Source organism: Penicillium atrosanguineum (genome assembly GCF_028827265.1).
Source record: "Penicillium atrosanguineum strain IBT 20685 chromosome Unknown utg000002l_segment0_segment0, whole genome shotgun sequence".
NCBI lineage: Eukaryota > Fungi > Ascomycota > Eurotiomycetes > Eurotiales > Aspergillaceae > Penicillium > Penicillium atrosanguineum.
The window spans coordinates 1,801,299-1,815,657 of NW_026623134.1; the positions used below are offsets into that span (position 1 = coordinate 1,801,299).

The 14,359-nt window shown below is 49.4% G+C and overlaps 6 protein-coding genes across 6 annotated transcripts; 5 read left to right on the forward strand and 1 right to left on the reverse strand.

The window, feature by feature from the left end:
* Positions 1 to 245: 245 nt before the first annotated feature.
* N7443_002436 (RsfS/YbeB/iojap family protein) lies at positions 246 to 2,213 on the forward strand (the record flags this gene model as incomplete). Its single annotated transcript, XM_056882492.1, has 1 exon — positions 246 to 2,213. The coding sequence occupies one exon, from the start codon at positions 246 to 248 to the stop codon at positions 2,211 to 2,213; it is 1,968 nt and encodes a 655-aa protein (XP_056744333.1).
* Positions 2,214 to 2,472: 259 nt separating this feature from the next.
* pex12 (ubiquitin-protein ligase peroxin 12) lies at positions 2,473 to 4,035 on the forward strand (the record flags this gene model as incomplete). The annotated part of the gene is made up of 2 exons (XM_056882493.1): positions 2,473 to 2,530; positions 2,618 to 4,035. 2 exons carry the CDS (start codon positions 2,473 to 2,475, stop codon positions 4,033 to 4,035), a joined length of 1,476 nt encoding a protein of 491 aa, XP_056744334.1.
* Positions 4,036 to 4,650: 615 nt separating this feature from the next.
* On the forward strand, positions 4,651 to 6,100 carry N7443_002438 (Aldolase; the record flags this gene model as incomplete). The annotated part of the gene is made up of 3 exons (XM_056882494.1): positions 4,651 to 4,981; positions 5,035 to 5,835; positions 5,889 to 6,100. 3 exons carry the CDS (start codon positions 4,651 to 4,653, stop codon positions 6,098 to 6,100), a joined length of 1,344 nt encoding a protein of 447 aa, XP_056744335.1.
* Positions 6,101 to 6,540: 440 nt separating this feature from the next.
* Positions 6,541 to 8,001, reverse strand: N7443_002439 (cytochrome P450; the record flags this gene model as incomplete). Its single annotated transcript, XM_056882495.1, has 1 exon — positions 6,541 to 8,001. One exon carries the CDS (start codon positions 7,999 to 8,001, stop codon positions 6,541 to 6,543), a length of 1,461 nt encoding a protein of 486 aa, XP_056744336.1.
* A 537-nt stretch (positions 8,002 to 8,538) lies between these two features.
* On the forward strand, positions 8,539 to 9,669 carry N7443_002440 (phosphatidylserine decarboxylase; the record flags this gene model as incomplete). Its single annotated transcript, XM_056882496.1, has 1 exon — positions 8,539 to 9,669. One exon carries the CDS (start codon positions 8,539 to 8,541, stop codon positions 9,667 to 9,669), a length of 1,131 nt encoding a protein of 376 aa, XP_056744337.1.
* A 1,102-nt stretch (positions 9,670 to 10,771) lies between these two features.
* Positions 10,772 to 12,545, forward strand: N7443_002441 (uncharacterized protein; the record flags this gene model as incomplete). Its single annotated transcript, XM_056882497.1, has 2 exons — positions 10,772 to 10,930; positions 10,980 to 12,545. The coding sequence occupies 2 exons, from the start codon at positions 10,772 to 10,774 to the stop codon at positions 12,543 to 12,545; spliced, it is 1,725 nt and encodes a 574-aa protein (XP_056744338.1).
* Positions 12,546 to 14,359: the final 1,814 nt, after the last annotated feature.

Consider the following 14,359-nt stretch of genomic DNA (forward strand, 5'->3'; position numbering starts at 1 on the left):
AGACTTCAAGAGCCTGTGAGAGACAGGAAACTCATCGATTTGTAACTTTTTGCCCCGCCGTTAATCTTTTTTCAGGCTGACTCATCTGTTTGCACTGTTTACACCGCCGATATCATTATCGCGCTCCGCCGGTTTTTTGAGCTCGACATTATCACACCACCATGAGAGCTGTGTTACGAGGGGCCGTGTGCCAATCATGTCGCCATGAGGTACTTAGGTCTTTTCTTGCGGTATCTGGTGTACCTATGCCACGATTTACCTCCGCCCTTCGACCCGTCTTCAACTCGAGAACTTTCTCTGCGATAGGCTCGTTGCGGTCTGATCGCCCCCCTGTCTCACAATACCCTGAGATCAACGAGTCGCCGGTGGAAGAAAAATCCACTGAACTGGAAAGCGATTCCTCGGTATCGTCCCACATTCCCTGGTATCTCCAGGAAGAATCACCCGCTACCGAAAGTCGTCCAGTATCTGGAGATCACATCCCGGAGATACCAGAAAATTCGCCTGAAATCCTCCCCACCCTCGTCGAATATACATACAAGGATCTTGGTCTGGATAGTCTGAAGCTTTACGACCTGCGTGGCCTCGAAATCCCTGCCGCTCTGGGAGCTAATGTTATCATGATCATTGGCACAGCGCGCAGTGTGAAACATTTAAACGTTTCTGCTGATCGCCTCTGCCGCTGGTTGCGGAGCACGTACAAGCTTTCCCCTTATGCGGATGGCTTGTTGGGACGCAACGAGCTCAAGATCAAGCTTCGTCGCAGGGCCAAGCGTGCGCGTGCTGCCAGCGCTGCCGGCGCATTCATTGACGAGAAGGACGATGGGATTACCACCGGCTGGATTTGTGTCAATGCGGGTGTGATAGACAAGAACGCCCCAAGGGCAGAGCTCAGTGATCTAGGCTTTGAAGGATTTGGTCAAGTCGATACGGGCACCAGCGTCGTGGTCCAGATCTTTACGGAAGAGAAGCGAGCCGAGGTCGATCTCGATGGTCTTTGGGAAAAGACTTTCGAAAGGGCTGAAAAGAAACGACTCCAAGATATACAGAAAGATTCTACTGCTGCTTCTCAATATCCGGCCACCAGTGGCTCTCCTTTCGGCCTTGGCGGTCAGAAGCGGCACCTTCATTCTGCTCAACGAGATGTGTTGCCTCACAACAATTTTAGCGAATCGAGCTTGTCTGATGTTTTGGCTGCCACGTCCGCTTCGCAGAAAACACGAGGAAAAAATATGAGCACTGAATCTTTGCTAAAACTGTTGGTTGGACTCCCTCATGAGAGCGCCCGGAATGAATTGGGGACCGGTCCTGAAGATCAAAAGTCTACACTTTTTCTGCAGCTCCTGTATGCCAGCTTGCCACCGAGCATGGCGGAACCGGAGATCACCCATCTACGTTTGAATCTGTTTTCGATCGCTGTATCTCGGCAACACTCCGCGTATAGCAAGGATGAGCTGTTTAGCACATTCTCCGGCCTTCTGAACGGTGGCCACGACCTTTCAGACGACCTCGCCTTTGAGATTCTTGCCGCCCTTCTGACACCGAGGCTGGAGAACATCCAGCAACCATCACCGTATCTCCCGGAATCGGACATGGAACTGGCCTTGCAGGTTCTTGATCGCCTGAGCCTTCGTGGCGTCCCGATTCTCAATTACAAATTGTTCAACATGCTTTATCAAGTCGTTGATATCCCTACAACCCCTTCTTCTGGGCCACCACCCCACAAGTCAGCTTCACGGCCGATGAACAGCAAACGATGGACTGAGTCTCAGCGACAAAAGCTGGCCCGGCTATCGAAGATCGTGGCGGCCGCGGAGGTTCCATTTGACGCGCCCGAAGCTCGCAAACTCATGGTGACCCAGTTTCGATGGGAGGATTACGATGGATTTTGGCGTCTGTGGCGACAGCTACCCCTGAAAGGTGCTCGGCGCACGCGAGAGGACTACGCCCAGCTGTTCCAGCTCCACGCAGATCTGGGCGACGAGCTCCGGGCACGAGACTGCCTATCAGCGTGGGTGCCCATGATGGCCCGGGAACAAAACCCGATTGTACTTCAGGGGCCGCTTGTTAACTCACTGATGCACTGTCTACTGGTGGCAGATCCGAACATTCACACTCGCTCGGAGGATGCCTCTCCGAGCTATTTCTCGGAGGTTTGGACTCGATGCCAAAGTGCGTTGGCTCAGGCTGCAGCCCATGATGACGCTTGGTAAATGGAAACCAATGTTGTATAATAATACTTTAGCAAATAGCGTGTACCAAAAGAAAGAACTTCATTCTGTATAAATTGTCATATCAAATGTCTAGAGGTAAAGTAAAGCGCTCGGCGTTGGAGTTTGGGCCTCGGCTGATGATCCCTGGATCCGGCGGACTCCTCCACACTCTCCGCCTCTCCACCTTTTCGACTCCCCGACTTCCCGACTTCCCGACCTTCATCCATTATTCTGTCGACGATGACCGGTGCTCCTGAACATGGAGTACCTTCCTAGTCTTCAACAGGAGTTCGATGGGTTCAAGCCATCGCTCTTCGGTAAGTCCTGCCCTCGAGGAGGAGAGCCCCGAACACGGGAACTTGCGCACATGCGGAGTTGCTAACAAAGACATCGCCGGACTCTAGAACTCCTCGCTGAACAACAACTATCCGATCTCCTTCCTCCGTCTTTAAGATATCTCCTTGCGGTCGCGACACACCGCCACCCGCGGTACCTCCTCCGGATCCTCAACTCATACGACGAGGTCTACGCTCTCCTGTCCCTGGTCGTCGAGCGATACTACCTGCGCACTTTTGGTGGATCTTTCACGGAGAACTTTTATTCCCTCAAACGCGAGCGCGTCCTTCGCACCAAGAATGGCGAGATCCCGCGCGCCCAGGTTGGCGCCGGAACCCCCGTACGCGAGGCCCTGAAGCTGCACTCAGCAGACGTGTGGAAGAACTTGCTCGTCATGGTCGGCATTCCATATCTGAAGCGCAAGCTCGATGAGGGTTACGATATTCACGCTGCGCCGCAGGCGGCCCTAGCATTGGGTGGCGGGCCGCGATATAATCCCAGTGAAGACCTACCACACAACCCAACAGTGCGTCAGCGCATCTTCCACTACTACAAGTGGTTCTTGCGAAATGTATACCCGTCCGTGAACGCGGCCTATTACTTCTCTATTTTGGCGTTCAATCTTGCTTACCTTTTCGATAACACCAAATACTCCTCCCCATTCCTATGGCTCATTGGTACGCGGATCCGTCGCCTCGGAGCCGCAGATCACCGTGCTATTGCCGAAGTGCTGGACCCGAAGCCTGCGCCTGGCGGTGGCCGGTCTCAGCGCCCTGGATCGGGCTTGTTGGGTCTTCTTAGCCCGCAGAACATGCACACCCAGCTTTTGACTTCTCTGCGCTATTTCCTTCCTGCCTCAATCTTCGCGCTGAAGTTCCTTGAGTGGTGGCATGCAAGTGACTTCTCACGGCAATTGACTCGCAAAGCAACTGAGGTCCTCGACTTGCCTGCCCCAGTCGTCTCGGGACTTACCAACCCGGCAGAGCGCAAGAAGTCTGGCCAAGAAGAGAACGAAAAGAAGCAAGCAGAGCAAGAAAAGAAATCTGGCGACCTCAAATCCGCCCTCAAAACACCTCGCCGACACCAATCACCTATTTCTGCGACCTCGTATCTCCCTATCTTCACCGTCCCCTTACCACCGGGCGACCTCTCTAGCGCCAATACTTGCCCTGTCTGCTTAAACGCGCTCACCAACCCGACAGCCTGCCAGACAGGATACGTCTTCTGCTACGTGTGCATTTTCCACTGGCTTAACGGTGAGCACCAGCGCCAGTTGGATTTCATGAACGGCGAAGGTGCGGGTGCAGCTTGGGAAGAAGAAATTACCGGTGATGATGATGAAAGTATAAAGAAGTCCTCGGATGATAACGAAGAAAAAGGCTCTCGCAAGCGAGGTGGAAAGTGGGAGAGTGGAAAGGGTAGATGCCCTGTTACTGGCCGGAGAGTTCTTGGAGGAACTGAGGGCTTGCGACGAGTCTTGATTTGATCGTGCATATAAATTCTGTACCTTTATACACATACATATATCCAACCCCCGAGCGGGTAACTTCATCATGTCGGTCGACGAGCTCTTCAGATCCATGGTTGAGAAGCTCCTGATTCTGCAATAGTTGCAAGACCATCATCTATAGCCAATGAAGCCCTACATAGATAGCTTTGCTCGCGTGATACGGACTTTTGACTGATCTGCAGATTCTACACCACAACGCACGGTGACGGTAAATTAGGCGCCGAAAATGGCTACCCTTACGTAGAAGAAGCTATAAATTGCCTGGCTGATCCTTCTGTGTGGCGTTCCTTGGGCCAGGAAGACAAGACCCAGTTACGACAACTTGGTCGAGGCCAGGTTCATCGATCAGAGGGATCTGCAGCTGGCCTGAAAAAACTGCATGATGGATCCATTGTCGATCCCAATAAACCCACTACGGCTGAGCGACTGCTGCAAGGGCTGTGAGGAGTGCCAATGTTTTCTTTTCCACGAAATAAACCTCGCGGCCGATTTGGAAAAAAAAAAGAATGACTGAAACTTTCCATTATTCTCGTTCAAGCTTACATCTCTCTACCTAAGGCTCTCGAAAAGCACTGGCATAGACTTGATAGAATGTCGGAGGTTCGGCCATGGGGTTATGGGTGGCGCTCGTCGCAATCGTTTGTCATTTTCACTGCCACCTTGGGACTCTTTTCTGAGACTTTTCTGTACGCTTTCATCGTGCCCATCTTGAGTTATATGATCGAGGACCGACTAGAATTGCCTCCATCCCAAACACAGTGGCTTACCACCGCACTTCTTGCGACTCACGGGTTTGTCTCGGTAGTATCTGCTCCAATCATTGGTCATTTTGCGGACAAGACGTCAAGTCGCAGAATACCCCTCCTCATTGCTCTAGCAGGATGCTTTGTGGGAACGCTCTTGCTTTCTATTTGCCCTTCCGGTATGTATCAGTATATACCTCATCGCCATAGACAGGAAGCTGACAACGGCTAGTGTGGGTTCTCTTCGTGGGTCGTATTGTTCAAGCGGCCTCCGGGTCAGCGGGCTGGATTGTAGCCTTTGCCACCTTGACAGATAATGTCAAGCCAGACCATATCGGCAAAGTGCTCGGCACGGCCATGTCATTCGTGATAGCCGGCATTATCACAGGGCCGATGGTCTCTGGGGCATTACTTCAGCTAGTAGGATACTGGGCTGCATGGTCTGCTCCTCTTCTGCTTCTTGCGGTGGGTTTCATCGCGAGGCTGCTCATGCTCGAGAAAAATGATATGCAGGTTGCAACCTCAGAGCACGCATCGATTGACGAACAAGAAGCATTACTTGGCGCAAATATTTGCAATAGCAAGCCTGATCTGGAACAACAATGTCCAGCACCGCCATCCCTTGGCTTCTACCGCATTGTGCTATGCAATATTCGAATTATTGCCGGGCTTCTCAATACGGTAATGTTCTCTATGATTCTATCTGGATTCGACGCCACATTACCGCTTCACCTACAAAGAGTCTTTCATTGGGGTACTTTGCCGATAGGTATTATCTTCCTTGGGTTGCAGGTCCCCGGCATGGCCCTAGGCCCTGTAGTCGGATGGCTTCGTGACCGGGTGGGACTGCGCAATCCGACTACCATCGGGTGGATTCTTATTGCACCCTTGCTATGGATGCTGGGCATTCCAGGAACTGGAGTTGACTGGGCAGATAATGAAGCAAATGGGCAAGTCATCTTCATCATTGGTGTTGTTGGGATCGGTAGTGTTGCGCCACTGGTTCGCGGGGCGGGAACATTCCAGCTAATAGGTAAAGACAATTTCTTCTGCCTACCTTACGATACTATTCTGACACTTGAGTAGCTGTTACCAACGATTTGCAAAGCAAGAACGCTTCGATCTTTGGGCCTCATGGAGGTAGCTCAAGAATCTTCTCGATTACGGAGATTGCCTTCAATATTGGAACAATGCTTGGGCCCCTTTTTTCGGGGGCTCTTGTGGAAGCATTTGATTTCTTGACAATGGTTGGCACCTTGGGTCAGTGGTACGACATTGCAGATGTGAGACAATACTAATACTTTTGAAAGGCGTCATATCTTTCGCAGTCGCTCTTTCCTCTTTTGTTTTCCTTTCACGGGAATCCCCAAAACGATCTTGAGGGCGTTACCCCCAAAAAGGCCATAGGAGACAGGAGTTCAATTGGACGACGAACGTGAACAAAGAATAATTTTAGGGATTGACTAAACCGACACCCCAACTGAGCTATCCCGACTTTTGCACACTTATTTCAAAGCACCAGCGCCGAGGCAGGCACTATGAAACGGCAAATAGTGCTTGGAAATATTATGACAGAGGTATGTTACATGGTCAATCTTTCATCTCATTGGGGGTTTCAAAATATTGTAAACATAGGATAAGAATCTCTCCGTCTATGCAGTTGCTTCTTGTCTGTTATAGCTTAGATTTTCGAAGACCAATTTGCAATTCGATGGCCCCAGAAGTGCACGCTTTGCTGTTAGCTCCTTTTTAATTGATTGCTTTGAGAGTTCAAACTTACAACGGTGGTAGTGAGTTGGTAACTAGGATCTTTCGTCCAAGATACTTTCTTCACGAGTTCACACAGCACCACTTTCATCTGCGTCAGAGCAAATCCACTTCCAAGGCACCGTCTCGTATAGCCATTGAACGTGATGTAGTTTCCCTTGGATTGATGAAGACGAAACGCGTCGTTGATTTCTTCAATAGTTGATCCCCATCGGGATGGATCGAACTCCTTTGCTCTTGGGCCCCAGACATTAGGATCTGTTTGCACACCGTAGGCACTCCACCCAACCCATGTGCCTTTCGGGATTACATGCACGTCATCCAGAGGCATGTCGTCTAGCGCAAGGCGGTTAATGAATTGGCTCAACGGCGGGTAGAGGCGAAGAGTCTCATAGGCGACAGCTGCCAAAAGTGGTAGAGCATTGACATCATTGGCGGAATAATCAGATGATAGAGAGCAGTTAACTTCCTTTCGAAGATCGTCTTGGATGTTGAGGTTCTTGGCTAGCTCCCACATGGCCGAGGTCACCGCAAAGAGCATATTTTCGTTCCCGGCAATGAACATCATATTGAGATTTGAACGGTAGTGCCATTCGGAAATGGTACCCTCCAAACGAGCGCGTTGCAAAAAGTGAATCATTTTGTTGACATTTTCTGGCGAGGGTGGATTGCTCAGATGATGTTCCGTGTGCGCGACAATGAGAGAGTCGATCTCATCGACCAGCGCAAAGGCGCGACGACGAGCAGGGAACAGCCACCACAGTCGTTCGAGGATGGGAAACTCGGTGAAAATCGGACCAAGTGGAATTACAGAGTCGTTGAGCTCGCCGATCAGCTGCTCAAGCCTGACGTGTGCGTTTTCCAAGCAGCCCAGTTCGACATCAAGAAAATATTCGCCAAAAACCGAGACCGCCCAGCGATGCACGAAAGGATCAATAGTGACTCCCATATTGGATGATGTCTGCTCTTGATTCTCCAAGAATAGCTGTGCAAGCTTTTCGGACTTTTGAACAAGAGAATCGATGGTAAACGGTCGCTGGATACCTGGTTTCATGATCGACGAAAAGAGCTTCCATTGATCATCATGGGCATCGATGATATTTTCTCCCATCAACCGCGCAAACACGCCCCATGGTACCTTTTTGATGAATCCAGCCTTAGAGACGGTCTGCTCATTCCGAAAAACGCGAGTAAGATAGCTCGGCTTAGTGAGAATCACGACCCATCGCCCGGCACTCCAGTACCACACAGCGCCATACTTCTCTGTCAAAGGTCGGAGGCGGTTGTCGTAAAACCCCGTTTTTCCAACACCGCGCAGGGCGTCATAAAGGGATATATGGAACGGAATAAAGGGAAGTTTTCCCGTGCGAGGAAAGAGGATAGGCTTGAGAAAAAGAGCACAAAGCACAAAAAGTACCAAGAATATTGACATTTTCTGGCAATCGGAGCAACGAACGGGATTGCAGATGGCTGAAGACCTGTTATTATGATATTTTACGACGTAGACACGGTGGAGGACTTTTCTGTACGAGGGGCTCTATTTCAATCTCAAGAAGTTTGCGTTTCTGTTCCTGCCTTTTCGGCTTAGCATAGATCGATCTCAATCAGCGGTGAAGATGCGGGCCAAAGTTCATTGGTTTGTAGCGTCGGTTTCACGAGAAATTGCTGCTGTATCATTTATGTGGACCAAGACCCAGTGGGCTTCTGCAAGTGCAACTCACAATCCCCCCCCACAGTACATTTCAGGAACTAAGCTAGAGAGCCACATCTGCATAGCGGGTGGGTCTTCATGCAACGAACCCTCGAGAGCGATCTCCGCCACTGCATATAATGCTATTACCGTAACTTTCACTGCAGCACACAGTTGTATAGTAGGTTTACTCTAAATTTTGGGCTTTCGGTCTTCTGTATCCCTATAATCTTCAAAGCACTTTCCTTTCTGTCAATTCATATAACGCAATCAACCATCATGGTGCACACTCCCGTTGTTCAGGCTTTGGTCGACCAAATCAATCACGAGCCTGAATGGAATCACGTGTTCAGCAAAGCTATCAGTGATGCGATCGATCAAGCGCCTGCCTACATGGAAAAATATAAAATTCAGGATCTGGAAGGCTATTTCAACTACATGGATGACCTCCAGACTTGGATCCCCAGCGAGAATTCCACCGCCACCCAGGTCCTTGAGCGAGTTCGCATTTTCTATTTCCTCTTCAACCAAGCTACTGTTCGAGGCCTCCAGACCCCAATCAGTCCAGAGACGACCCGGGGCCCTCTTTCGTGGCTATCAGGATGGCTGGTTCGTTATGCAGTAACCCTAGGGCAGTTTCTGGACACCCCAGAGTCCTTGACACCTGAGACACTTGCAACATTCCATGCCTCCGGAAAGTATGGATTGGATGACTACTTTGTTCCGGATGGTGGTTGGAAGTCATTCAATGACTTCTTTGCTCGCCACCTGAAGCCAAACAAACGGCCAATTGCGGCCCCAGCCGACCCAATGGTGATCGCTAGTCCTGCGGACTGCATGCTCCAAGGACAATGGCCCGTCGATAAAAATGGCAGTGTTACATTCAAGGGCATCCCCTGGCAAATCTCCGTTCTGCTGCAAGACAGCGCGTACGGAGAATACTTCCACGGCGGTGCTTTCTTTCACTCAATCCTTTTTCCGTTCGATTATCACCGCATGCACGCCCCGGTGGACGGCAAAGTCCTCGAGTGCAAAGTCATTCCTGGTCAAGTTATGCTGGAAGCCATTGCGGTGAATGGGAGACCGCGAAGCAATCCCGATGCGGAGGAAGGATACCAATGGTGCCAGACACGAGGCTTGATTGTCTTGGATTCGCCCATTGGCAAAGTTGCGATTCTACCAATTGGAATGGGCCATATTTCGTCAGTCACTATGACTCCGCGCGTTGGAGAGGATGTCTCCAAAGGAGACGAAATCGGATACTTTCAATTCGGGGGATCGGATATCATCGTGGTCTTTGAAGGTCTGAGCAATATTACGATACAAATACCGGCGCCAGACGATCAAGACCACCCTGATTCCCGATACAAGATGGGAGAGAAACTCGGAGTTGCCAGTCTGTGTGACTAGTCAGAAGCCTATTTCGAGACATGCATGAACAAGGCTCAGCATGTAAGGCCTTTTTATCTCTTCTTTTTCTGATCGACGGTCTCTCAATTTCCCCTACTAGATGGTGGCTTGGGTTGGTTAGTTATGTTGTAATTTCGAAACTACCCAACCCATTTCGAAATATTGAAATTTCGCTCTTTTTTTCTCATTTCAATTTGACGAAGCTACGCAGTTTGATAAGTAATATAACACTTCGAACTTGAATCCTCATAAAACCAAATAGGGATATCAGTACGCACTACGCTCTTACATATATCTTATAATAGTCCACTAAAGAGATAATGAAAATAAGAAACAAAGCCGATGATCACCAGAAGAAAATAAGATTTCACGGTAGCAAATTTCCCGCGGCTGAGACTCAGGTAGCCAGCCAGCCACATCGACGGATCGTCTTCTGCATTGCAGAATCGGTGCAGATCGGTGACTAGAAGCTGCAGCTTTTGGCGTCATTGCTGTCTCCATCTACCTGCAGCTAGCAATTGCTGTTAATTAGAATCAATTTAATTGGAATCGGAAATATTAATATCTCATTACCTTGTACCCACACATATGCGCGAGAGTCTAGTTTTGACCATTTATTGGAGCGATCCTACACGGCTGATCGTTGAACGTATGGTGCAGATCAAATTGACCGGGCGAGACCTGCAGATTCACGCACTCGTGCAAGCGGATCGCCTTCTTACTGGAAGACTCACTCCTAACATCCGCTCTTGCATGAGTTGATCGGTGTATGAATCGAAAGAAAACCTGAAAAACTTCAAGGTTGACACATCAGTTGATTCTCATCTCCTGACCTGCCGCTGTTCGGAATTTCCTCTTGCCCATTCCCCCCACCAACATCGTCACATATATGCACATCAAGGCACGGCCATGAGCGGGGCAAGCTGACTAGGCTAAGCAGATAATGCAAGGGCCGGGCGATTGAGAGGGCATTCTTATTTGACTTGAAATGGGTCGAGTGTTCACAATTCTCACAGAGAGACTACCTGCGCTTTCTTTTCGATAATAATTTCTCTAGAGGTATAGACAGAGGTTGCTGTTTCTTCTTGTCTCATTTTCTACCATGTCTCATTCAAAACACGATGTTGCTGTCAAATATCAAAAGCAGCTCCCGATTTCAAATCTAAAAAACCGCCAATGGCCTTCAGAAAGGTTAGCCAAAGCACCAACATGGCTCTCGACAGATCTCCGAGATGGAAACCAGGCCCTCGTGAATCCAATGGTAAAGATCAGTGAATTGAAAGAGATTTCTCTTGCTAATTCGGCTTCAGACACTTGACCAGAAATGGCAATTCTTTCAGCTGCTGGTTGGCATGGGCTTCAAGCAAATCGAAGTCTCCTTTCCCTGTGCTTCAGATACTGAATTCAACTTCACCCGCCGCCTTGTCGAGACCCCTGGTGCTATACCGCCCGATGTCACCATTGAGGTGATCAGCCCTTGTCGGAAAGAAGCCCTCGCCAGAACCATAGAGAGCATCAAAGGTGCCCCCAATGCTATCATATTCACCTTTATGGCTACCAGTGACAACTATCAAGAGACGATATTTGAGGCCAGCGAAGAAACACTGCTGGAGCGGGCTCGAACTTGCACCGAATATGTTCGCTCTATCACAAAGGACGATCCTATCGCAAGCTCGCAGACAAATTGGTCATTCGGTTTTGGGATGGAAGACTTTGGTAACAGTCGACCGGAAGTAGCTCTGCGTCTGGGTGAAACAGTGCGGAATGCCTGGAATCCCTCACGAGAGAACCCTGTCATCCTTGGCCTTGCGACCAGTGTGGAGTCTCATATGCCGAATGTCTATGCGGACCAGGTCGAGTATTTTTCAACCAACATCTCCAACCGCGAGACTGTCTGTATATCTCTGCACACCCATAACGACCGTGGGTGTGCTGTCGCATCCGCGGAGTTAGGCTGTCTGGCGGGAGCTGACCGCGTGGAGGGATGTCTGTTCGGCAATGGCGAGCGAGCTGGCAATCTCGACCTTGTCACCATGGCATTGAACTGTCTCACCCAAGGGGTCGACCCGGGGCTCGACTTCTCTCATCTGCCATACATTCGTCAGGTGTATGAAGAGATTACCCGCCTCCCCATCCATCCTCGCACACCCTACTCCGGTGACTTATATTTCCGAGCATGGAGTGGCTCACATCAAGATTCCATACGCAAGGGCATGATAAAGTACAACAATGCGAGGACTGACAACACGAAGCAACCTACCTGGCGAGTTCCCTATCTGCCCCTTGATCCTGCAGATGTGGGACAGTCGTTTAATAGCGTCATTGGAATCAACAGCCAGAGTGGCAAAGCAGGAGTATCCTGGGTTCTTCTCCAGGAGCTCGGACTTGATCTACCCTGTGAGGTCGCGATGGAATTCTCCAAAGTGACAAAGGTTCATTCAGAACGGCTTGGGCGCGGGCTTGTCGACACAGAAGTGTGCGACCTCTTTCTGCGAACTTTTTCCGTGAGAGAAATCTCCGAGGATGTATGGTTATCATGCTATGGTGGCCCTCGTGTGAAGCTTGATATCAACGAGTATGCGGACCTAGGTTCTGTGGAGAAAATGATTGCACGGCTCTCCAATTTGCTCGCAAGATCCTTTGAGCTCGCGGAAATAGTCTCACAGAATCTGGACAGCGTGACTGCTAAGAGTGCGGTTTTCATCAAGTGCAATTTGAAAGGAGTTGGCCATGTTTGGGGAGTTGGTGTTGGTGTCGGGGGAATGGCCATTGCTCGATCAGTGATATCTGCACTAATGGTAGGTAAATCAAATACTGGAACAGCTTGCTCTTGTCTCATCACAAATGCTGACATCGACCTCAATTTCATAGAATAGTGAGTTGGCTATGCAGGAAGACTGTCAACTTCCATCACCAGTGTCACCGAGCCCCACTGGCTCTGATCGAGCGGCAGGCTTTTTGTAACGGGAAATTGAAATCTCGACTATTCCTTCAAGGCTGTTACGGCCTGCGAACAAAATGAGGCTACTCGGAACCCTAATTGGGGTATGATGGGAACTCCACGAGGGTTTGCCGAGAACGTATACGAACGCCGCCACGTGATCACATAGATGCATAAAAGGCAGTCCCCTGTACTTAATGAACTTCTCTTCTTCAAGGATTAGTTCAGTCACAAGTTATATAGTTGAACTACCCGTCCCCTACTTATAGTTCCTATCTAGAATGTGTCCTAGAGGAATATCGACAGAGTATAAGCTAGGCCTAATCTAACCAAGGTGCATCTCGGGATCCCTTTGAGAGGGAATGCGTTCGGCGATTAGCTGCCTTATCGCTAGAAATATTCCTTGGTGAAGATTATAGGCACGGTCCGCATTGCCTCGCGCACAACCTCTTTGGGAAGCATAATATACTGACTTCGAAACAGAAGCGAGTTATAGAGAATAGAGATAGGAAAAAATAAGTCTGTGTACTAGGAGAGAAACAAATTAGATCGCACGATAATTTTGGGGTTTAGACGATCTTGATTCGGCGTGCGCATAAGTAATAATAAAGGGAAATGGCAATTGGGTGGCCATCCACTTCTTGTCGTGGATGGGGCATTTAGGTCTTTTTGTGAGAAATCTAGGGTATTATCGGGAGCATGCTGTCGAGAATATGAGAATTTTTAGCGCATAAGATGGAGACACTTCACGTAAAGCTAACCATAGGCTTAGTCTATTGTGTTTCTGTTATTGAGCCAGCTTCTGTCGGTTTCGTGTTGAGGGAAAGATCTGTATTCTTCTAGATAACGTTAAGATATGCTCACTCGCCCGTCACACTATGAAGTGAAATGTTAGAAGATCGGCACGGGGGTTGGCTTTGTAGCCAAAGCACTAGAGTAATCAAACCACATATGTCATCAGTGTAGCTCCTCGGCCTTTACTATGTTCCTAGAAATATCTCCTCTAGTCGATCCACTATGAGATTAAACGGCTTTTAATTGGCCATAGCATTGGGGTGAGCGATCAGGCTGCCCAGGAGGCAGCCCAGGGTCGCTCAAGGGGCAGCTCAGGGCAGCGGGGTGACAAACTCACCCTGGGCTCCAGGAGCCGGTCACTTCCCGTGGCGGCAGTATTACCGTCACCTACATTACACCAGTAATAGACATGGCCTTGAGAGTTAGATGAAATAAACTCCATACTCTTTCACAAGGGTCCGTAGTATTCGACTTGTTCCTATACTGATTCGGAAGATCATGCGCGAAGATACATGGATATTTTTGTTCCCTTGAGTTTATCCCAGAATCTTGATAACCCCATGGCTTTCCACGTCGTGGTGGCTTCTCACTGCATGATCAAGTGATTCCTAATTGGTGACTTGGCCTAGATATCATAAGCAGGTAACTGGTTGCTAGTCAGCCAGTGGCGAAATTGTGGTAAAAGGGGAATAGGTGATACGTCGGCGAAAGAATCTTACGAAAATGCCAAAATTGTGATATGCCAGATAGACTAGAGAGTACGGGGTAGGATTGCAGCATCGGGAGATTCTAGGTTCCACATCCGCGGTAAGGTTTAGTATCCACTTCTATGCTGCTAGACCCCGAATTTTCTGATCTATCTCGTCTCCGCTGATCTACATATCAAAGGGGTACTGGGCATGCACGGCTCCTTTGAATTAATGTTTGCCTTCCTAACAGTTTCGTGTGAGATAG